Source organism: Netta rufina (genome assembly GCF_964035555.1).
Source record: "Netta rufina genome assembly, chromosome: 6".
NCBI lineage: Eukaryota > Metazoa > Chordata > Aves > Anseriformes > Anatidae > Netta > Netta rufina.
In genome coordinates, this window is record NC_140129.1 from 5,078,341 (window position 1) to 5,101,775 (window position 23,435).

The 23,435-nt window shown below is 43.7% G+C and overlaps 1 protein-coding gene across 2 annotated transcripts; it reads left to right on the top strand.

The window, feature by feature from the left end:
- The first annotated feature begins 2,281 nt into the window (after nucleotides 1-2,281).
- SLC40A1 (solute carrier family 40 member 1) lies at nucleotides 2,282-18,438 on the top strand. Of its 2 annotated transcripts, XM_084289300.1 has the most exons (9): nucleotides 2,282-2,513; nucleotides 2,634-2,701; nucleotides 6,822-6,981; nucleotides 7,795-7,910; nucleotides 8,228-8,354; nucleotides 11,552-11,794; nucleotides 13,521-14,186; nucleotides 15,203-15,280; nucleotides 16,879-18,438. In XM_084289300.1, the coding sequence occupies exons 1-9, from the start codon at nucleotides 2,468-2,470 to the stop codon at nucleotides 16,938-16,940; spliced, it is 1,566 nt and encodes a 521-aa protein (XP_084145426.1). In that variant the 5' UTR covers nucleotides 2,282-2,467; the 3' UTR covers nucleotides 16,941-18,438. The 2 variants fall into 2 exon arrangements, with proteins under 2 accessions (XP_084145426.1, XP_084145425.1); XM_084289299.1 differs by having other exon boundaries at nucleotides 15,203-18,438.
- Nucleotides 18,439-23,435: the final 4,997 nt, after the last annotated feature.

Below are 23,435 nucleotides of genomic sequence, written 5' to 3' on the forward strand. Positions count from 1 at the left end.
CTTTGCCCTTCAAAGGGCCGCAGATCATGCACATTCTTCCCAGCTTTGCCAGGCCTTGTGTAAGCTGATGAGTAAAAAGCCACCTTGCACACCAAGAGGGGAGCTGTAATGAAGAATGGCAACATCCTGATAATTAAGCTTCATGAAACCTCTCTGCTGAGCGTAAGATCTGAGCTTCCATGAGGTCTCTCACCATTATTCACGCCTCTTTGGTTGAATCCGTGATGACATTTGTAGAAATTATTTTGTGAAATTGCGGCTGCTCTAGATTCAGAAGCCCTATGACAAGCACCACACTTATACAAACTGCCAGTGATGTGGGCAGTGGTTAGAAGCTAAACATGCCCTCTCTTATTTTTCAAGACATGTCTTTCCTGGAAGCGTATCTTTGAATATTCTTTGCATCATAGCTATGTGCTTACCAATCACTACAATGCTTTCTGTTGTTCCTCGTCTTGTAGTTGAGCTGTTGTCCTTGTTGCCAGGCAGGTTAAGTCTACCCGGACTTTCTTAGTTACAGACAGATGTTTCGTTAGAAACATTTTGAAGAATATTTCTGTCTTGTGAATTGAGGTCTTTGGAGATCTTAATCCGAAGCTTAAAAATTCTAAACTACTCCAGCAGTCACGTTTCTTCACTCAGGTAATAACTGGAGAGGCAACGTTAACCATATATTTTAAATAAAGCATAAGGAATCAAAGATTTTTTATCCACCAACAAGTTTTGCATAGGAAGACTATAACATAAATGCAGGGCTGGTTAATTCCTGCGCATTGTCAGAGAGAGACAGTAACGAATTAAGAAATTTGTTAAGAATAAAATGCCTTTGTGACAGCTACAACAGCAGTAAGAGGCTCTTGGGCTGCCCACAAACGTATATTCTAGTGACCGGTGCAAAGCCAGCGTTATCTGCATAGCCAGGCTGTCTTGCTGTTTTGGTCAACGCTTGCAAACACAACCTAGGGCTTCGGCACACGCTGCTTGCCCTTGTTGTAGAGGAAGATGAGAATCCTGCTGTTTACAACCTCTGAAAACTCAGAAGCTATTATTTGCAAACCGAAACATAGATATGAAAGCAGACTTTCTAAACTTACAGACATCTTTCAGCACCTGTGTTTCAACAAAAAAAATGATCTTGCATCTCCCCAAATCCCACTTTTTTGTCTCCAGTTCCACTCTGCCAATGACAATTAGTCAGGCCTGGGCTCAAATCCACTGCTGGTGTGCTGTCCCATTATGTAAATTATTGCTGTGAGGCTGCCGAGTCTGGTCTATACCAAGTAAAACAGGTAACTCCTCTCGTACGGCTTCCAGCTATTAAACACCTCCCTGAATGCATCTGAAATCTGTAAATATTGTGGTGAAAGGGCTCCCTTGAGCCACTCACCCAGAAACAGAAGCTGCCTCTTTAAAAATATTCACAAAGAAATCTAATAAAATTTGGAGGTATTGGAGGTGTAAGTCCAAATATAAGAATATTTGGGCATCTTTTAGTGACTTCTTAGGTGTAAAATCAAAGCACTGCAGCTAATTTATTGGGTCAAACCTCATCCTTGTAAGAAATGTTCCGTGATTCCCTGCTTGACAGGGGAAGGAACGTGGGCACAGACTTCTCTTAGTAAGCATCTGGTGAATGATCAGGCAGCAAAATGGTGGCAAATTCAGAAAAACTGTGGATTTCCTCTACCTGCCACCAGCACTGCCTTTGGAAGCAGACAAAAGCCTCACAAACCAGCGGTGGCTCTGGCCTTTTAGCCTTTGTGCCTTTCCTAAGGAACGCACCCGGGAGAGCCAGCCCCATTAAAGCAGTAATTTTAGGCTTCCTATGTTTATATGGATTTTTATCCCCGTGCTGTTTTTTTTCCCCAAGGTAGCGCTCCCTTTACGCGAAGGATAACGCGTGATTCACGCGCAGAAAGCCATCTAATTAACAGGAGCGGCGAAGCCCAAACAGATTAGTGGCCTGTTGTGTCACACACCTGCTGCGGGGATGGCCTATATACTTTGGGGGGGAAGAACGAGAGGTTTTTTGGAGCTCGGGAGGGATTTTGCGGTGTGAGGGGATAACATGGAGGCTCCCGCCCCGGCAGCTCGCAGCCACCACACGCAGCCCACCTCCCCCCATCCCGCCCTCAGGCGGCTTCGCCTCAGCGCCATACGCGGGGGGCGGGGCTCGCGGTGAGGGGGCGTGGCTTGCGGGCGGTGGGCGTGACGGTGGGCGTGGCCTCCCCGCCGCCTATAAATTGCGGTGCGCGGCCCCCCGCTTCCGGCCCCGCCGAGCAGAGCGGAGCCGAGCGGAGCCGGGCAGCCCCCGGCAGCCCCGCGGCCCCGGCAGCGCTCCCGGCGCGGCGCATAAGGCCAGCGCTGGCCGACTTCAGCTACAGTGCTAGCTAAGTCGGGGGAGGCAACCACGGAGCGAAGCGGCGCGGCCCGGTCACGGTCCCGATCCCGATCCCCGTCCCGAGGCATGGCGCGGGGAGCTGAGTCCGCTGGCGAGCGGCGGCGGCGCTGCGGTCAGTGGGGCTGGGATTGGGACTGGGATTGGGATTGGCATTGGGATTGGGACTGGGGTTGGGGTTGGGACTGGGGCGGCCGCTGTCAGCCCCCAGCGCTCAGTTCTTGTTCCCCTGCAGGCTCCGTGCTCGGCTACTTCACCTCTGCCAAGTTCCTCCTCTACCTGGGCCACGCGCTGTCCACATGGGTGAGTGACACAGGGACGGGGCGCTTGCTGCTGCACCTTGCCGTCAGAAGCCCTCGCTCACACCCTGTCCAGTTTCCAGCCGCATGTGGGACTACCCTCAGGGCCTGCTTCTGCACCTCTGGTGCTTTCTGTGCCTGCAGAGCCAGGGAGGTTCCCCGAGGAGTGAGCTGTCAGTGAAAGGCACCATGCGTGGTCCAGAGTAGGATGGGAAAGGCAGGTCGTTGCAGCTCGTACATGGAGAGCTGCACTACTTGCTGCCCTTACTAATAGGAAACACACCGTGTTTGCAGCAGACCTCTTGCTGCTCTCTAGCTAACCTGTTGAGAGGGTCAGGGGGCTGCTCCTTTCCCTGTCAAAACGCTTAGCTGCTGAAATGCTTTCCTTCTGGACTAAATTACTCACTCTGACATTTCTTACTAACTTGAGTTGTGGTTCAATAACCTTAAAATACAAACAAAAAATAGAGGCTCTGGTCATCTTTCATATCGGAAAATGAAGAATAGAACCTTGTGCTATAACCCGAAGTCTTCCTTCAAATGACTTGAATCAAGAAGAAATAGAGAATTTCCCCCCAGTTCTCCCTGCTGTCCCCAGTGCTGGATTTGGGCTGGATCAAAATGTGCTTTGTATAGCCCTGGCCAGTTCGCTGCTCTACGGTTACAGCACTGCGTGCCCAGCCCCGGCAGTGCCTGGCTTCCAGCACCACAGGAGGCTGTGCTGGTGTCCCCTTAATGGAAGGAGGCTCGGAGTGGTATCGAACACTTGTTTAAACAAGAGCAATGTTTTAGCAATTACTAATATCATTGAAAGAGCTGTGCGGTGCTGTGCCTCTTTGGCTCACCATTCTTCAGAGGCCAGGCTTGTTACCCACCAGACTTTTCATCAGGAGTGCCAACAAAGGGCTTACCTGGCACTGTGGCCGGCCCTGCTTGCCCCTGGCAAGGCTGGCGGTGGGGCTGCTCTCAGCGAGGGAGGCTGACAAAGCAGGGTTTGAAAACCCCGCTGCACCCTATGACAAACAGGCTGCAGGGCGTCTGTTCAGCTGGTTAGCAGCATTAATAGTGTACTCCTCGTTCCAGCGTGTTTTCTTTTGTGCTGAAAACCTTGACTCAAAACAAACACCGCCAAAAAAAAAAAAAAACCCACCCCTAAACCTGCTGAAACAACAGAAATGCGGCTTATTTTGGCAGAACTGGTGCAGGGCTGCACCTTCTCTATCTCCAAAGCTTTAGTGTTCTGGGCTGAACATTTTTTTTAACAGGAACAGCAACCAAGCACCTTTATCTTCAGAACTCAAATTGCTATAGCATCCTTGTTGTAAACAGTCTGTGTCCACAAGACAAAGCCTGGGAGAAATGGGGTTTTGCTGTGGTTGAAAGAGCTTAACTTTGGTTTCCACGTTGCTAAGACATTCCCAAAAACAGAGAGAGGCTGTAAATGATTAAATACAATGTCCTCAGATCCCAACAAAGCCTAGCATACCTTTCTGGCTCTCGTTAAGTAAAGCATTTGAATCTGGGCTTGGCTTCAGCGCCTTGCTCTCCTGGAGTCTCAGACCACATGCTGTTGTCCTCATGTATGTAAGCCATTCCTGTCTGTCACTCAGCACCAAAGAAGGAACAGAAAGAAACAAAGTTCACCGAGGTGCTGCCAGGCTGATACTCGTCAAGAGGCCAGCAGCAACTTCCCAGCTTTGCCTGGGCTCAGGAGGCCCGGCAGCAGCCAGGCTCCTGCTGGCTTCAGTGCTGGGGTGGGGTTGTGTACAGCCACTCTGGGATGGTTTATAAGGGCGATGATTACAGCTGGAGAGCTAAGAGCCATCTTTAAAAGTCTGGTGAAGCTAAGCAGCTATAGTTATTGGAGTTGAGATACCCATATTTTGAGACTCTTTTAAAGTGGGATTAAGTTATGTAATTAAGGTTTTGCCCATTTCTGAAGGCAGTATGTACTGCTGAAATTTCAGTAGTTCTTACACACCAGCTTCAAACCTCTGTCATTCACTCATGCTGTTCTTCTGTGACACTAACTTATCCTTACTTGCTCTTTATGGTTTTTAATTCCTGAAAGAAACCCATCTTTCCTGATACTAACATCTTTAGTTACCCTAGAAGTTAGCAGTGTGTATTGGCCCGGTCAAATTACTCTGCGTAAATGTTGGATGAGGTTGAACAGAGTCCATAGGCTCCTTAAGCAAATTGTATGGCAAAATCATGATTTCACTGGAACCAGAGGAGGCGTCCTGTGAATATCAGGTGAGATTGGGTTTCTCACTCTGACAGCAGACCTGTCAGAGATTGTCACTGACTTTCACACACTGAGGTGCTTTTAAAATTACTTTCACAGTCATTGAATTCTTATCCCAACTGGAACATCCCTGCATAAAGAAAAGCCAACAACTTCTATGTTCAGATTTTGATGCAATATTCCTCCTTTGACTTATTTATTCTCCCACCTTAAGCAGTTACCCAGGCTAATCAAAATGTAGTTAATCCACCTGCAGAGATTGTAAGTGGAATTTGGTAACGGGATGCCTCAGATCATAGTAGGCTTAAGTGGGTGCTGGACTTGGGGAATGACATCCCTGTTCTCATGGCTGGAATACTTTCCATGTGCCTCCACTAAACATGGAGTAGAAGTGGAACATGCCTTAGAGAACACATCTTTAGAGAATGACAATTCTCTCCTGTATGAGCAGGCAAATCTAAGCCAGTTGTGCCTGGATACACATTCTCTTATTTATTATTTAGGAAACATAATACCCAGATTTTTCTTTGAGCAGGTGAAATTTTGTTCCCACATAATTGGCATGTAATTCTTTTTCTGCTCGTGGTTAAGGAAACAAATGTTTATGCTCTGAAGAAGCCTCTTTTGGAGAACTCCATTGACTAAGTTCTTTGTGTGCCTGCGCTACCCTGAGGACTTGCATCAAGCTTTGCAATTATGTTGCCCCTACAAATAGCATGCATTTTATATCTCTATGGCTGTGCTGCTTGACAGATTTGGCAGACTTTGCTTTGTAAGCGCTTCTATGTTGCATCTTCTCCCCCAGCCCTTCAGAGTACTTGAGATTCTTAGAAATTGGTGCTATTTGCTGTTTCCCAGAGCAATTGCTTATTTTAGATAAGGCAACAGAAGAAAACAGTTTCATCTTTCGCTTATGACAGGCTAACATTAGGAACCCTTGCAAAACAAACCATCCACGAACAGGACGAATGATTGTATTTATCTGCCTTTTGATTAAATAAAACGCTTTCTGTGGTGTACTGGCAGCGTGTTTAAAAATAGTGAGATGCCGACCTCCATCATGTGACACTGGTAAAACCTTGATGTGCATTCATTAGCAGGCCACAGGTCTCTTTGGCAGCAGACCTAAAGATGTTTCGAATAGTAGGAAAATTACATCACTTGGATGTGTTTAGTGTTTTGGGCTTGTTTTTTGCCTGCTGTTACTGGTGTTGGAGCACTGAAATCCTGTATTCCAAGCACCAGTACTGCGAGGGGCTAACCTAGCTCTGCTATCCCATCTCTTAGCAACGTGCCCAGCTTCACCATGTTAAAGATGTCGAGTGCCTTGATTTCAGAAGCTTCAGTTAGTATTCAGGAATGTGTAGGGTGCCACTGTCCTCGATTTGCCCATCTCTATATTATGGCTTGCTTTGCCTAGACTTGCTTTTGTATTTTAAAATGGTATTTCTTGAGCGTTTTCAAGAGCAAACTGCTGTCTTGCTATGTTATTTAAATAGCATTGCTGATCATTAAATCTGTTGGTGCTAGCTGATCTCTGGAGAATCCATGTAAGCTTTCTGAGTCCTGGTGGATGTGGCTGGTAACACTGTTCTGTATTACAAAGAAATGAGGATTTTTGGTGTGAGCTTCAAAATATATGCTACGTTTGATTAGTACAGATAATTTCAGTGATGCCGGGATAATCAATGATGACAAGATGCATTGATTAAAAAACAAACAGCCACCCCAAAATCAAAACCCCCCACCTCTGTATGTGTAACATATCTGATACTTCTAACACAGATATTTTCAGGGCATTAGTAAAACAGTCAACTAGCGTGCTTGAGAAGTGCAAATACTAACGCTGTGTGTCTACTTTCTGTTACTCTTAAAGGGAGACCGTATGTGGCATTTTGCTGTGTCTGTGTTCCTGGTTGAACTGTACGGAAACAGCTTGCTCCTGACTGCGGTCTATGGCCTGGTTGTGGCGGGATCGGTTCTTCTCCTGGGAGCCATTATTGGAGACTGGGTGGACAAGAACTCCCGGCTCAAAGGTTAGATGTCCAGAGCAGGTTATTTACTCAAGGATAGATTAAATTAATGACAAAGCTGTTAGTTAACTCCTGAAGTCAAATACGAGAACTGGGCTTGCTTGGTTTATTACAGGTAGTGTTTCAGAGTGGTTATAACTATACAGAATGTCAAAGACAGGAGGCAAACAGTTCTGTATCATGATACATTCACTACTCAGGCTAAACCTATGCAATACATAGAGATCCACAGAAATGCAAAATATAAAAACCATGGGTTAAGGTAAAAGCTACAGGCAAGTTCTTTACCTTCTAATATGAACACATCATGCATTATTTGTTGTCTTGTGTCTAGATATAAACATCTTTTGTGTAAGTGATACTATTGCATTTGTGTTACCTGTGTTTGAAATATGTTTGCTCTAGTCTGTTTCAAAAGTAATGTGGCATCACGTTCTTCATATACATGCTTGCTTTCCAAGGGTTTATGCAGTAGCATCACTTGCATACTACACTGCAGATAAATTTTAGAGGCTTAAGCTGAGTCTCTTGACCTTTTAAAAATGGTGTCAGCGTGCAAATGTTTTTTTTTTTTTGACCGGGAAGGACTATTTAGGCACTACTTCTGTCTGATGCAACTTCACAGCTAGTAAGTTCATTTTCTAAGACAATGGAATGTTCAAAATCAAAAGTGATACGTACTTTGGTTTTATATTTGGGTTGGGAGAATAGGAAGCTAAACAATACTTAAAGAATCCATGCATGTTCCTTAATTTTAACCTTTGTAAGGTTATAGTTTCCTCATGTTCACGGTTATTCTCTTTTGATTTACAACAGTGGCCCAGACATCCTTGGTTGTACAGAATGCATCTGTCATCCTGTGTGGTATTATCCTGATGATTGTCTTCTGGTTTAAGACACAGCTTTTGACCTTATACCATGGATGGCTTCTTGTGAGTGCTCCAATTTCTTAATAAGGAATTCTTTTATGAAGAAACTTCTGGGAGTATGGGAGACAGATGCACTTTTGTTTTTCTCGTTGTGTTTAGACACTGCTGTGAGCTAAAACTGGCAAGTAAAACAAAGTAGCTGGGGAAACAAGTGATTGTTTACTTTTAGGAATTGTGAAGTAGACTTGGTCTTGTCTGAAGAATAACAGTAGAATGCATGATTCAAATGTGAAAGTGTCTTTTCTCCTTGTACAAGGTAGGAGCGAAGATCTCCCTTCATCGCTTTTCTCACCTTGTAACTTTTCCCCCCATTTCTCTAGACGATGTGCTATATCCTGGTTATCACGATAGCAAATATTGCCAATTTGGCCAGCACTGCCACAGCGATCACAATTCAGAGGGACTGGATTGTTGTGGTTGCAGGGGAAGACAGAAGCAAACTGGCAGGTGAAATACATTGCCTTTTTAATACTTTAAATTGTCTTACTTTCTGAGTTTGAATTTAGGCTAGAATTTTACAGAGCTCAGCACATCTTTGAGTTCCAGTCACTGTGTGAAACAGCAGGTAGAAAGGGCAGCCTTTATTTCCCCCTTTCCTGCTCTGTGCCAGACTTAGAGGGATTAGAAGTTACTGTTGTGCTAACAACTCAGTCGGGTAGCCCTAAACTACTTTTGTCCTTGTTTAGTGCTACTGCAGCTTTGTCAGAGGAAATCTTTATTCTTGTCATCCAAATAAACATGCACCAACTCCTAAATCAAATAGTGAGTGTTTAATAGAAAAGCTATTTAACCTTAAGGCACTGAGAGCCAAGTGTTGCAATACTTTATTTTTAGGTCCCTGGAATGAAACGGAGAGCTGTTGCGTAATCGGGCTCCTTACCTAGGGATCAAAGAGATGCCTAAGAATGAAGTCCAGAACAATAAAGTGTATGGATGGGGAAGCTGCCAGTAGGAAATGCTGTGCATGCGGATGTATTTGAAGTCTCTCAGTTCTCTAGCATTAGTGTCTAACTCAAAGCTGTGGATTCAGTTGGAACTGAGTACTCAGTATTCCTTTGGCAACTGATAGCTTTGGTCATAGAGTCTGGACTTAGCCTCCTTTTTACTCCAGTAAATATTTTTCCTTCTTTTTTTCCCCTTTCTTGTGCAGTGGCATGGCATTATTAGGAGAAAGAGTTCCCATTCAAATTCTGCTGCAGCTTGGTGGCCATGACACTCCTTGGATACGAGAGATTTGGGGATCTTCTGCACCAAGGAGGCATTGAATCCGAGTGCCCTTTGCTGGGGAGTGCTCCTAGCAGCAAGGCAGTTCCCACCAGGGGCTATGTGATCGATCTTTGGCTATGCTGCTGCTCTGATATAACAAGATTGGGAACTGGCTGCTTTTGCAGTGAACTTGGGCATGCTGTAGGGACTCTGATCAACCCGGTGAGGAGATTTGAGCCTTCCCAGACAGAGGAACTGATACTGCAGTGCAAACAAGGCACAGAGCAGCTTGACATTGCTAAGACATTTATAGCTCGTTGAACTAACTCTGGGACTGAAAGTTCCAAGTCTGAGACACTTCTGGAGTTCAGATACCTCAAGACTTAGACAGCATTTCAGCTTCTGGTCCCTAATTTTGTAGGAAGCTGCCTAAATTATCCATAAGTTCACATGCCTGAATCATTGTAAAGATTTGCATCACAACCACAAGGAAGAAATCTGCAGTGTATCTCCTGTGATGGAATTTTACTTGCCCATCTCATCCAGGAGAGGTTTGCTCTGCTTTAGGTGCCTGCAGTGTCTCACTTTCATTTCCAAGTATACAAGTTCTCCATTCTAGTCTTCTGTTTTGACCTTGCAGTGCTTTTCTAGGTCATGCCTTCTGTAGAGCAGCAGTACCAGTTAACTTTCTTTATGCACGTAGGAAAAATATGATCTGTCCAGAGTAGCTTTGAAGTTCTTCTAATGGTTCTCATTAACCTTTCTTCTTATGTTAGTTCTTATTCAGCAAATCATGCTCCCCAATCCCTGTGCGCCTTCCTGAGATAAGGTACAGACCACACCTGCAAAGATCTGCTGCAAGGGAGGCGGTCGTGCCTCTGTACAGCTCGATGGGTTCAGTTACATGACCACTTACATTCTGTACTGAAAATTCAGGCAAGAGGTTACTGTGAGTTCTGATGCAACTCGGTTTTAAAACCAAGAAAAAGCCCAAACTAAGCACCTTGGCTCATCGGATCCATGTAGAAGCAAATCTCACTCAGGCTGGATAAGGTGGCTTTGTACTGAGTCATAATGTAACTTGGAGACTGAGGTTCCTGAACTTAAAAAAAAAAAAAAAAAAAAAGTTAAAAAAAAAAATAAAAAATTAAATGCCACCATTGACTTTGCAGCAAATATTGTCATCTATCTCAGCACTGCTAGATTTCTTGAAAGAATAGCCTTAGTTAAATAAATTGGTGGGAAAGGCAAATAATAATTGCCTTGGCTTCCCCTTCTTTCTTGTCCATGATTAGTCTTTCTGTTCACTCTGATTACTTTTGTAGCTCTCCCGAGTTTGGAAATACTATCCTGACCCAGATAAAACAAAGCTTAGTTCTTAGAGCTTCTAAAGCCAAGTATTAGGCAAGTCTGACTCACTCATCTTAGCTAAATATCAGTGAAATAGTTAATACTGAACCAATTAATACCGAATTGACTTTGAATTCTAATTTGAATACCCTAAACCAGTCTCTGAATGCAAAGGAACCATTCTCTGTAGATTCAGTAAGCCAGCTTTATATTGCACTAATTCCATTTTCCCTTGAAAAGCTTTATTTTCTTAATAGGAATCTAAAATCAGTTTGAGCTGTATTGCTAAGCAGCCCGAAGCCTTAGTGTGCAAAATCATGGAGCATCCAGGAGCTGTTAGGGGCAGAACAATGACACCATTAATTGAAATCCCCAGCAACCTGGAGGGACTGAAGCTGACTTAACTGGGGAGGGTGAGACATCTACCAGCAAGTGGGAGATGTATTGTGGGCTTCTTGTTTTGCCCGTAAACATCCACGTGTGGAGCAGAAGGGAGGGAGGACTTCGCTCAGGAAGTCCGTAGCATGCCTGCAGCTACCATCGATCAGTGTGACTCGATAAGGAAATTGAAAGCCATTTCAAAGGTCTGCTGCTATCATGGTGGGTACTGTGGTCACCACGTATTAGAAGCGAATGCAGGGAGACTGCAGCTGCTAAAATTATCTTTTCAGGAATGAATTCTACCCTGGTAGGTTTCTGTTAGTGTCCCGAGTTGTGCATGTTGGGGTGGAGTGTTAGTGAGTCCATAGTGTCACCTGAATGTAAGGGCAGCCTGTGATCTACTGAGAAAGCATTTCACCTACAGGAATAAGCTGCCACTGTAAATGCAGAATCCTAAACCTGGAAGACCATCTGCAGGCAAAACTGGCAGAGGAAGGGTTTGGCTTATGAGCTCCTGGATCGGGCTCAGTAAATTCTGACACTGGAACGCTTTAAAGGAGTGTCTAGCAAATCCCTGTTCCTACTGAAATCGCTTCAGGTTGAGTCAATGCTTATTGATGTGTGTGCTTCAGTGCAACTGTCAGTTCTGGTAGTGAATGTCCCACTGTAAGTATTCAGCAATTGATATCCTCAAATCGGTCTGACAGATATGAATGCCACGATACGACGAATCGATCAGTTGACCAATATCTTGGCCCCAATGGCAGTTGGTCAGATAATGACGTTTGGCTCTCCAATGATTGGCTGTGGATTCATTTCTGGTTGGAACCTGATGTCAATGTGTGTGGAATACCTGCTGCTCTGGAAGGTTTATCAGAAGACCCCTACCCTGGCTCTCAAGTGTTCAAAAGTTGAAGAATCAGAACTGAAACAGCTGAATGCAAAAAAAGGTATGGGAAACACAAACATCACCGTTGCAGTCTGTGGTATCCTCGCTGTATCAGTCAAAATGAAATTGTTGACTTCTGTCTTCTCACTGCTTTGAAGCTCAAGCTTTTTGCTCCTAGCTTGAAGCTTTCAGTTTTTGGGTAGAGATGCAGAGACTCCTAAGTAGTGACAATTCCTCATGCAGCTATTTGACAAATCCCATAAAATGTAGCCCCAAAATGAATACTTTCCTCTTAATCCTTCAGTCTACCCTGCTATTCAGGGCTGGTCTTGTTGAATGCACCCCTCCATCTGTCTCACATCTCAAGGGCTGACAAAGCCCTTTGCTCTGGAGTGTCTATGAGGAAAACAGCTTGTGTAGGTCTCTTCCTGCTAGCTTATCTCTACTTATGCACAGTACTACCAGGCTTTCAGGAAGATATAGAATAGGCGGTAATATTGCTAATCTAGCAAGTTTTCAGTTCTACGTGCTGCAGGAAACAGAGGAGGAAAGTCTGGTTTGGCCATCTACTCAACTTCCTTGGCCAAGCTGAACAACTGGGATTTGCAGCATAGGTGGCTGCGATGCTGATCTTTAAGGCAACTGCAAAACTAATACCAATGTTAATTTTGATTCTCTTAATAGCACAAAATTAGTTCAAAGCAGTCTGTTTGTTCTGAAGCACTTGAAATGTACCAGATACTAGAATGCAAGACTTGAGCCCAGTGGGGCTACCAGTATGTAAATTCTACTGAAAGCCCATGCTGTGCATGGTACTCCCAACGACAGCATGCTTCTTTTTTTTTAAAGCTAAAAGTGTTTTTGAAGAACTCTAGTTTTCTCTTCAAAAGTGAGCTGACAAATCTGTTCTTTGCTCAATATATAGTGAGCTGGGAGGCTGCTATTAAAAGTGCTGAAGAGACTTTTCTTCCCAGGCGCAGAAGCCTTGTGGTCCAGTAGGCTGATGGCAGCCCTAGGGTAGAGGAGCATGATAAAGAGGGCAGAAGGCTTTCTCTCTCTGAACCCAGCTCTTCTCTGCTCCTGGTGAACGAAGCATTTAGCAAACAGGAACGTTCTCTTAATCTGTGCTGTTGCAGTGTTTTGATTCAGTAGAAGGCTTGCAGTTTTTGAAAACTTGCCAAAATACTTGAAGTGCCCCAATTGCAATACGGGGAGTTTAGGCAAATATAAACACTGCCATGACTTTTCTTTTTCAATTTGCTTGTGGCCAGTGGAAGCATGGTGCCTTTTCCTTATGCTAAAGGAGTAAGCATGGAATTGTAGGAAAGCATGATCTAAGGTTTTAAAGCCTTCTGGCTTTGGTAGGCTTCAACAGGCTTCTGTCTTGGCTTTCCTACCGTAACATATTGACGTGTTTAAATATTCCCTATTTTCTCTGCTTAGTGCATTTAAACATACAAAGCTGTATTAAAATACCAACTAATGCCAGCTAATTCTCATCACATAAATCATTTCCTTATGGAAATGAAGCATTTAGTCACAAGTCTGAAGAAAGCATAGCCTGCTTCGTTCTTAATACAGTTTAATTGAAAAAGCAGGAGTTTAAACTCATACAGGAACTTTACTTCATCTCACTGTGCAGGTGAGATTTAAGACGGTTAACGAAGTAGAGGAAAGCTGATGAGCAAATTGAACCGAGGCGCTTCTGGAGCAGTGAGCTTACTGCAGCCGCTTGCCTTGCAGCTCCCTGGCAGGAGTGTATCTAACAGTTCCGTTTCTGTTTACAGACAATGACATGAAACCCGCTGAAGGAGTGCAATTAATTGTTGAGAAAGATGTAAGTGGCTTTGAGCCCCAACAGGAGAAGGAAGTCGGCTGCGCTGCCCGGGTTGCCGAGCCTTTCATCACCTTTCGTGATGGATGGGTTGCGTACTACAACCAGCCCGTGTTTCTCGCAGGCATGGGGCTTGCGTTTCTGTATATGACTGTTCTGGGCTTTGATTGCATTACCACAGGCTATGCATACACTCAGGGTCTGAGTGGTTCTGTGCTCAGCCTCCTGATGGGTGCCTCGGCAGTCACTGGCATCATGGGAACGGTGGCTTTCACCTGGCTTCGTCGCAAATGTGGCCTGATTCGCACGGGCCTCATTTCTGGAGTCGCCCAGTTCGCTTGTCTGATCTTGTGTGCCATCTCTGTCTTCATGCCTGGAAGTCCGATGGATCTGACGGTTTCCCCGTTCGCTGACATCAGTGCTCGGCTGTTTAAAAGTGAACCATTACCTACTATTGCATCTCCAGGAGGGGAGCCTGAAATGGCTTTGGCAACTGGGATGCCCAACGTGTTAAACGGGTCTACTACTCCTGCTCACAGCGGCCCAGAGATGAGTCCTGAGCCCGTGCCTTTAATCTCTGTCAGTCTCCTGTTTGCAGGGGTCATTGCTGCTAGAGTTGGTGAGTATCGCATCGCTATTAACGTCTGATTGATTGATTGCTTTTAATTCTAGAACCTACAGCACTTGTCAGCTAAATACCAACTTGAATTGCGAATTGTAGGCTGCAGTTGGTGTTGCATCACACTTCTAAGTCTAATTTGTTGCACTTCACAGGCAAATGAAATGTTCTTACACAAAGCAGTATTGCCAATGCAGGCACTGCAGTCCTGACTTGTGTATCACTCTGCTCTAATGTGAGGAGTTGGCATACATGTACTTGGTGTAGCTTGTTCTTAATTAGTATAGCTTGTTCTTTGGAATGATCATCTCTAAATACTCTTCCTTTTTTCCTTTCTTAAAAACGTGTTAATACGAAACAGGTCTAAACCCTACTGCTATGTAAACCTTCAAATTTTTCAGTTTACTAAATTAGTTCCTTAAATAAATGACCTCTTCTTCAAACTCTTCTTTAAACTTGTGACCAGCAAAGGAGTTTAGAAGAGGAAACATTGATTTGAATGGCAGCTTGATTTTTTTGAGGAATTGCCAGATAGTCTAGTATTTGTCAACAGTGGAAAAAAAAAAAAAAAAAGTTAAATATGTATATGTAATAATTTTCATCTATGGAACCTTTATACTCCTAAAAATTTCTGCAGCTTATGCTGAGTTTTGGAGGAAGAAAATACTTGATTCACACGTAGAAAGCTTTTAGCAATGTCAAGTTGCTGTAAAACAGCTATTTAAATAAGGAACAGGTGAGCAAAACATTGTTAGCTTAATAGGTGTGTTGAAGCAAAATGTAATGGGGAAGTTGATGGGCAAGCTGTTTGTATTAGTTCAGGAAATATGAGTAATGGGGAAAGAAGTGTCTGTTTGCTGTGCCAGTGTGAAATGCATCGTATTCTGACAGGAGGTTAGTTTGACCTGCATATTTTAGGCAGAAATAAGTGTGTGCAAACAGAAAGAGATTGTGTCAATAATGAAAGCTTATCTTGAGAAGCCCAGTTGTATGGATAACTTTTTTTCTCTCCTCAGGCCTTTGGTCCTTTGATTTGACTGTCACACAGTTACTCCAAGAAAACGTGGTAGAATCTGAAAGAGGCATCATAAACGGTGTCCAAAACTCCATGAATTACCTTCTTGATCTGCTGCACTTCATCATGGTCATCTTGGCCCCTAATCCTGAAGCTTTTGGCTTATTGGTGCTCATTTCTGTGTCTTTTGTTGCAATGGGCCACATAATGTACTTCAGATTTGCTCAGAAAAGCTTGGGAAAACAACTTTTTGCTTGTTGCACTCCTGATCCCAAAGCAGTCTCTGATAGTTCGCTGCCTGGTAATACGTCCACTGTCTGAAAGGATCCACTTCTTACTAACTTGCTACACAAATATCATAGTTAAAAACATATATGGCCTTTTGTTACCATGTCTGAGGTGTTTCTCTAGAGTTGAATGCATAGCTTAAACATGTGAGAAAGCCTTCCCAAGAGAACCAAAATCCATCTTACAGCGAGCCTGCACAAATGTTTCATGTTTGGCTAGGGACAACCTCGCTGGATCTTTATGAGTAGTGTTTCAAAGGAACCTCGGAAGTAGTACATCTAGTATTTGATCACAGAATCATGTCAAATTTAAGTCCCCAAGATCCCTACGGTGAAACTGTTCTGCAGTTCAATGTAGTCACTTTGTGAATTCTGAACGATTCTTTTGCTCATTGAGCAAAACAAGGTTTTTATTTAGTTGCTTTAGAAAAGCTTCATATACCATATTTTTTTCCATTTTTCCCCTATTCAGAAACATTCTGTTCCACATATTGCTCCCCTGTCTTCTTGAAAAGGTTAAAATGTTCCTGAAGGAACTCCGAAGTTCTGATGCTTTCCCCAAGGAGCTTTTTAGTATTATATCTGTTCTGGTTTAACTTTACAGAAACACCTACGTAGTTTTTTTTGTTTTTTTTTTGCATGTTTTCTTACAAGTTAGATTAGCCATAGGTACAAGATATTGTATTACACTGTTGCACTTCATAAACTAGAACATAACCTCATTTTAGCAGAAGCTATTAATATAATGTAACATTATAAAGCATGGCTTTTTTAATTGCAAATGACAGGTCTGCTCAGGTTTGATGTAGCAGAGAGTGATAAGGTCAGGAGTACTGGTACAGAAAACTTAAAATCTGGGCTAACTTAGCCTTTGCTTTTGAGTACAAGCAGCTCTAGTTTACCTTCAGACGCTACTGTTTTCAGAAACCCTATTGAAGTCTGATGCATTGGAAAATGGTTCGTATTCCAGGCAGAAGAAACAAAGTGGATGACTTGCTTTTATCTGTTTTACATTTATGTGGATTTTGACTTAGTTTGTTCTAAAATACTGCTAGGACAATGAGATGTTGGATTGTGTGGCCCTCTAAAGCAACTTCAGAGAAATGGAGAATGCTATATCCCTCTGATTTTCAAGAAGTTCTTGTGTTAGTTGGCCCTGCACGTGTACTAACGCAGTGCTTCTGTAGTCTTTACCCATTTATGCACTTTTGTGGAAACTATTCCAAGCACTTTGCTTTTCTGTAGAGTTCCAGGTTTTCCTATGGTATGACAGCATGGCTTTTCAACCTAAAATCTTTGCAAAATGTTTGCCAAATTATAAGAAGCATGCAGAAACATGAAGGATAATTTTCACAAGTTGCTGACATAACTTTGAAGGTTTTTATTTTAGGTACTGTCCTTCACACAGTCATCTATGATGCCAAACTTCGACCCTGGAATGTAAGTGTGTGAACTCCGTTGATGTTAAAGGCGTTACACCAGGGCTGGATCCAGGCCATCTGTCTTAAAATTTGTGGTGATTATCTAAATAGAATGTAAACCACTTCTAGTGGCTTTTGTCTCACAGTATTTTGTAAGAAGAGTGAATGAATGGGAATTCAATGTACAATCTACTTGTAGCCCTCAGGATTCAATAACTGGATGTAATAATTTTTTGCCTCTAATGGACCAAAACTAATGATTATTAATACATTACTGAAAGGTTCTCAGGGATGTTTTCACTATGTTTGTGTTTTCTTTGTCCAAGCTTTGGGGTTTTCTTTTAATGTAATATGTAAATTAGAAGAGCTTTAAAATTTGTGACTCAATCCTGAGTGTAAATTCTTGAGGAAAAGGGAATTTTGCCCTCAGCAGAACTTAAGTCAAAGAGAAATAAATCAAGCTAAATCTAGATTTGTAGAATCAAGATGCCCAAAGAATTGCCTTTACAGCATATGATAGAGAATAGGGTTGAACCAGTGAGGAATTTCAAAGTAGTAAATAATGTCTGCTTTGCCAAATATGTTGTCTCCTGTATGTAATCTAAACTGGGACCAGATTTCAGTATTGCTGAATATAAACAAAGGTAGCCCAAATAACAGCGAATGCCTCTGTACTGCGCTTTGAGGAACTTCTAAATACCAACTTATGTCTTGGACTCGCTGGCCGTCAGGGAAGCCAAGCTGAAAATGCAGTTTCCTGTGGGCTTTCTATAGCCCCCAAAATCGAGTGTGCCTAAAGCTTAATGCTACAGCCCTAAGCAGCAGGCATCCCAAAGAGGATCTGTTCCTGCAGTCTGGAGAGCTCCAAGACCATGCAGCAGGTAGGGCTGGGAGCTTCCCAAGTGCCCATCTGTTCCCAAAGCATTTTTATTTTTAAGATCATCGTAGTCCTACGTGTAGTTCAGTAGGGTAGCAGTTTGTTTCGCAAAGAGGCCCACTAAATACTGCAGTCTGGATCTCAAGCCAAAAAAGTAGTATTGGGAGGGGGCTGGTCCTTCGCGTTCTGTATGCATACTGTTCCTGGGATTTGCATGTGCAGATATACAACTGGATGGCAAGACAATCCTGGAAGGCAGAAAAGCAAGATAGATACTAGCTTTAAGAGGAGTACGGAGGTCTAAATTGGAAATCTAGTCTAGTATGCTTTAGAGTGAGTCAGATGTCAGAAAATGTACGCTGCTTGAGCACAACCCGTGTGCATGTCTTCAAAATGTACACAGACACCTGTACTGATCAGTGCTTTGAAGCAATGTGGAGCCTGAAGTCTTACTTAGCAGGACTTTCATTAAGTAAGCATTTTTGGCCTTGTATTTATTTATTTTTTTAAATGTGTCCAATTTGGATGAAAACTGCCCTTAAAATGTACGCACTAAAAATTAATCTTTCCAAAATAGCCTATTTTGTTATACAACCTTATGCTGGACATAGTATTGATTTATGTATTAATCTTGTTAAAGCTAATGAATAAATTTGCACAAAAAATGTTGTTGCGTGTTACTCAGTTTGCGTGCAACTTGAACTGATCCCATAGCTGGTTTTTCTAGCGTGATGGGATGGGAACAGCCAGGAAGCACTAACAAATAGCTCTGAGGAGAAGGGAAATAGTAAATGGAGTACAAACCTTTCCATGACACTATGTCTGTCTGCAGTAAGCTGCTTTTTAGTTACCATTCCACAGAATCTTGCAACCTCAGGACCAGCAGTTCTGTCTCCTGGCTTTCTGGGCAGCAGGAAGCACATAAATTTACCTTCCCAGTCGTCTTCCTGCCATACTGAATTTGAGCTGATGGCCTTTTGTAGCAGCAACATGTAGGTGAGAACACTATACAACAGCTAGGCATAATAGTGGTTGCAAACAAACATGGTATTTCTCATACTGTGGGTTGCATCTTGAAAAGACTTCAGATGAGTGTTTTGTATGGGACTGCTGCTTGGTATGGAAGGTGTGTATGTTTGTGTGATTGCTAAGTCTTTGGAAGGATGCTCTACTTGTTCAGTAGGATTTCCCTGATGAGATTCTTCTTGGTTTTATTTTCATAATGGTTTTCTTCGAGCTAGCACTTCCAGTTTTCAACCCCCAAATCCTATCTTGATACAAGGAAAAGGATGGAATAAGCTCAGTCCCTATGGATTAGACTATTTCCCGTTTCTTGCCTCAGTCTTGCCTCAGAAAGCTCTGTCCCTTAGAAATGCAAAACAAGTAGGCCAGGTTCATTCTGAATATTTTTAAAAATACTGTAGTTAGGGCTGTCTTCACTTCCACAACGCAGGTGGTGGATGGGATCACGTATGTCCCAGATTAGCTGAGCGAACTCCTTGGCTTAATCAAGGGGTTGAGTGTTTGTCTCCTATCAATCTCAAAGCCCACACCTTTTCCTACGGGGTTTTATTTTCCCCTCTCTTTTCCCTCTTCTTTCAGAGCCTGCTTCATTAGTGTTGCCAAGCAGTCTTTAAACCGGTAATGTACAAAGGATCACATTTTGCAGATAAAAATTTCTAAAGAAAAAAACACATTCTGTAACAAATAAACAGCCCATTCTTGTCTTTCATTTCAAATAACTTCTGCTGTTTAGTATTAAAAAACAACAGCTGTTACTGAGTCAGTGTGAAGTCATAAGCTCCTTGCAAGTCCAAAATGATAAAAAAAAAAAAAAAAAAAAGAAATAATTCAGAGTAAAGATGTTTGTTTCTGCTGAAGAGCAGTGCTGCTAACATGTGACTTTTCTCTGTGGAGATGAGTTTGCTTTCTCTGCTTTGAAGTTGACCAGTTTTTAGGTCCCCCGGGAATTAATTGCTCTATTCAGATTTTTCTCTTGTGCTTAGTAGCAGAGAGGCTGCTGGTAGGCATCAGGGTGCTTGTGCTCAGTACTCTCTTGCCCTCTGTACTCGTGTTCTTTTTTTCTGGGTGCTGTTAACCGCAGGGTGTAATAACCACTGTGGGATTAAAAGAAGGTATTTTGCTCCCGTAGTAAGACTGTGCCTCCAGCTTGTGCTTTCAATAAGCCAGACTGTGTTTTGCAACTCCGATGGGCAGAAAAAGCTGGATGAGGATGTTTGCTTAAAGACTTGCAAAGTGCACGGACAAAGTGCGAGCTGTTCAGTAAAGCTTTTTCAAATACTTCAGCTCGTCCTTGTGCGGGTCAATATTTCTTTCTGGTTAAACTTTTATTGCATTTGGTCACAAGCCTGCAACCATGTGCTTTCCGCTCGTATTCTAGGTAGAGAGTGATGGAGCAATCGGTTCACACGCGCAGACTTAGAGGTCTTACTCCGTGGTAAGTGTGCAGGAAGTTACCTGACTTACATCTAGAAAATCTGATTCTACTCCTTAGGCAGATAAGGGAATGAAAATGCAGAGCAGCATGTGCCCTTAGGGCTTCAGCAGGTAGCTGCACCTCTGCTTTAAAGGAAACAAGCAAAGCCTCCAAAAGCAGCAAAGCAAACTCTCGTTAAAATGGTAGTATCAGCTCAGAAAACCCAGCCAACCGTTTGTCCGTGGTACAACGTACAGCATATCAGCATCCCGATGACACCGTAAAGCCTGAAAATACATTTTTGGCTTGAGCAGCCCATGTAACGCAGCGTGACTTGGTGTGTCTGTGTGTGTCCTAGGTCGCTGTACGCCCACTGCTGCCATCACCGTGGCTGCTAGCTCTGCCTGGGGTGCTCCTGGCTCTGCCACCACATCTCCTCGCAGCGCTGCCCGCTCTTATCGGCAGGGCAGAGCAGGGCACCAGCTCTGCCTGACCTCAGGAGCACCCTGCCTGCAACGGCCCGCGGGTGCTCGGGGGCTGATTAGCCAGCCGGCAGCACAAACAGCACCAAGGAGGGAGTCCTGTGCTCATGCCAAGGGCTTTGCTCTCTGGGAGGGGAAGCAGTGCCAGGCTTGCCTCCAGCCAGGCGCTGATTCTCATAAACCCATTAAAATGGATTCTATGATTAAAATCCGTCCTGGAGACCTTTCTCTTGTATCCTGGGTAGCTGGAATTAACCGTGTGGCTCGGGAGCTCTTTGCCACGAAGTGATGGAGGAGCGTGTTACAGAAAGCAGGGTGACTGTGGGAGTCCCTTGCCTATAGAAAACAGATAAAACGGCAATATGCCTGTAACGAGCTGTGTTAATACAGCTGTAATTAGTCGATTGCCAACAGCATCCTAACCAATTGATCAAATGGTCTGGAAGAAAAAGAAGTCGAAACCACCTGTAGCCAAGTGCAAGGCTCTGTGTTTAAGCTGGCACAACTGACTGCTCACATACTGGCTAGGGAACACCCATCTGCTTTTGCAGAAAAGACTTGCGGTGTTATAGCGTCAAGGCCAAGCATAAGTCAACGCCATTAACATGAAAAGAGAAATGGGAACAGGTAATGTAGTGCGTGATTCATGAAGTGAACCATGCAGGCTGTTCTTTGGGACTGGGCAGACTGGGGTACTGCAGCCCACTTTTTCTTGAGCAGCAGTGCGAACTGGAGAGAAGCCAGAGGAGTGAAAGAAGCATGAAAATCCTCTTCATGCTTAGAAAGTACAAGTAACACAGCTTCAGCACCTTTTCACCTAAGGATCCTTTTAAAGGAGGACACCTAAAGTGAAGAAAACATTCATTCCTTACATTAGCACTTGCAATACGGTTCAAACCGTTTCAGGTACTTTATCTTGAACTAAAGGACTCAAAACAACGCCTCTTGATTCATGCCCTTATCACTTCAGCAGAGAATATCTTACGCTTTATTATTGAGCATGACAGTTAGGGATGTTAGATCCCCTCAAATTATTTTGGTGGAACAGTGCAAACAATCCTGTTATCATTAAGCAGACTTGCCAAAACGGTTGCCCAAAACGCTCACATGCTGCAGTATTCCCGTGCAGAGCCTGCCTACGTGATATGTGCACATCTCCTGTGCAGTCTGCTTCGTCAAGCTCTTTCAGCTGCCTGGAGCCTGCTGATTTAAGTAAGAGCTGCAGACCTTAGCTTGGAGAATTTGGGCTGTGTGTTTTGCGGGACTGCTCCTAGAACGTTTTGGTTTCAAGACTCCCGAGAAGGTGCTTGCGATGTTTGAATGTCTTCATTTTGGGGGGCTTCCCTCCGCAGGCTGACCACGTTAGACACGAGAACTAACAGGGAGTTACAAAAATATGTTGGCTGTCCAGCTGAGAAAGAGGGAGGAGGAGTTGTCCACGTTAGAAATATTTGTTCAGCTGCTCCTGGAGTAAGGCCAGTCAAAGTCACTGTTTACAGTATGAAGTGTGCTGCAGTCCATTTATCTCCCAAAGATAACAAAACAAGATAAAGAACCCATTCTTGGGGACAGCTTCGACAAAAGTTTCAGAGGAATAAAAATAAGTTAATTGAAACGTTATGAGCTCTGATATTTTTATTTGCTTGGCTGCAAAATGCTTATTCCAAGTCAGCGTGTAGTGACTTGGCATTGCTCAGCCGTGCCCAAAAGGAGCAAACTGTGTCACAGCCGGGGACCACAGAAACACTAAACAGCCCCTCTGAGCTGCCGGGCTTCCTCGGTGGAGGTCTGAGCACAGGAGGCTTCATGCACATGATATTTTCTTACAAGAGGTTGTGAACGAGCAGCCAGAGCTGCTCTGCAGAGACCCACTGCAAATTCTGGTAGCGTAAACTCAGGATCTGAGGGGACTGAGGGGACAGCATCAGGAACAAATTGCCCTGCAACCCCGGCACACCGCGAGGTGGTTGGAACATGAGCAGTTTGGAGAGAGACACACAGCGTGGCACTACGGCACTGCATGCCCATGGAAGGAATATAAAACAACACTAACATTAAATGCTTCTACCAGGAGAAAAGCTTTCCAGGAGAAAGTCTCCTGAATGTCTTCTGAAAAGTTTCTTCCCCATCTGAAACCCATAGAAACTTCACATAGGTCATTGTGCTCATTTATTTTCAAGACCCAATGGTTCTCTTCCTTTTGTGCAGGATAGCAGTCCTAGAAATTGTCTAATGATAAGAAAATAGAGCTGGTTTTGTCGTGCATGTTTCAAGGGCCTTTAACTTTACTGCTGTTACTGTGCCAGGATCGCCTTTCTAGAGATTTTCAGTTGTCTGAGAGGCAGAGTCATGGTTTGGCTCTTTTGTTTTCTGCTCTCTTGCGTGCTTTAAATAGTGCCCAAACTTGGCAGACACCACCAGCCTCAGTGCTGAAACCACCAGATCTACAAAAGAATGCAATATATCTCATCACCTCTAAGTCCTGCCCCTGACTGTGTCATTTGGCCTCATTGGGCCAAAAGAGGGAAAGAAGGAAACTGTGCTCCTGCTGCTTCTTTTCTGTACCTTTAGTTCTGTGGGACCAGGCGGACACCCAGAGGAACGGATTTGCTGAATAGAGGAATTCAGGGAATAGAGGACCCAGAGCTGAGGATGTCCAAGCTTTGGATTCAAAGCAAACACAGCCTGATTACACAATAAGAATTATTTGATTTTTTCCTCAAGGTGAAT

Excerpts from the sequence above, each read along its gene's own strand:
- SLC40A1 (XM_084289299.1), top strand. The coding sequence starts at position 2,468 with ATGGCGCGGGGAGCTGAGTCCGCTGGCGAGCGGCGGCGGCGCTGCG. Across the intron at positions 7,911-8,227 it reads TATACCATGGATGGCTTCTT|ACGATGTGCTATATCCTGGT; the intron begins GTGAGTGCTCCA and ends CCATTTCTCTAG. Across the intron at positions 14,187-15,202 it reads GGTCATTGCTGCTAGAGTTG|GCCTTTGGTCCTTTGATTTG; the intron begins GTGAGTATCGCA and ends TTCTCTCCTCAG.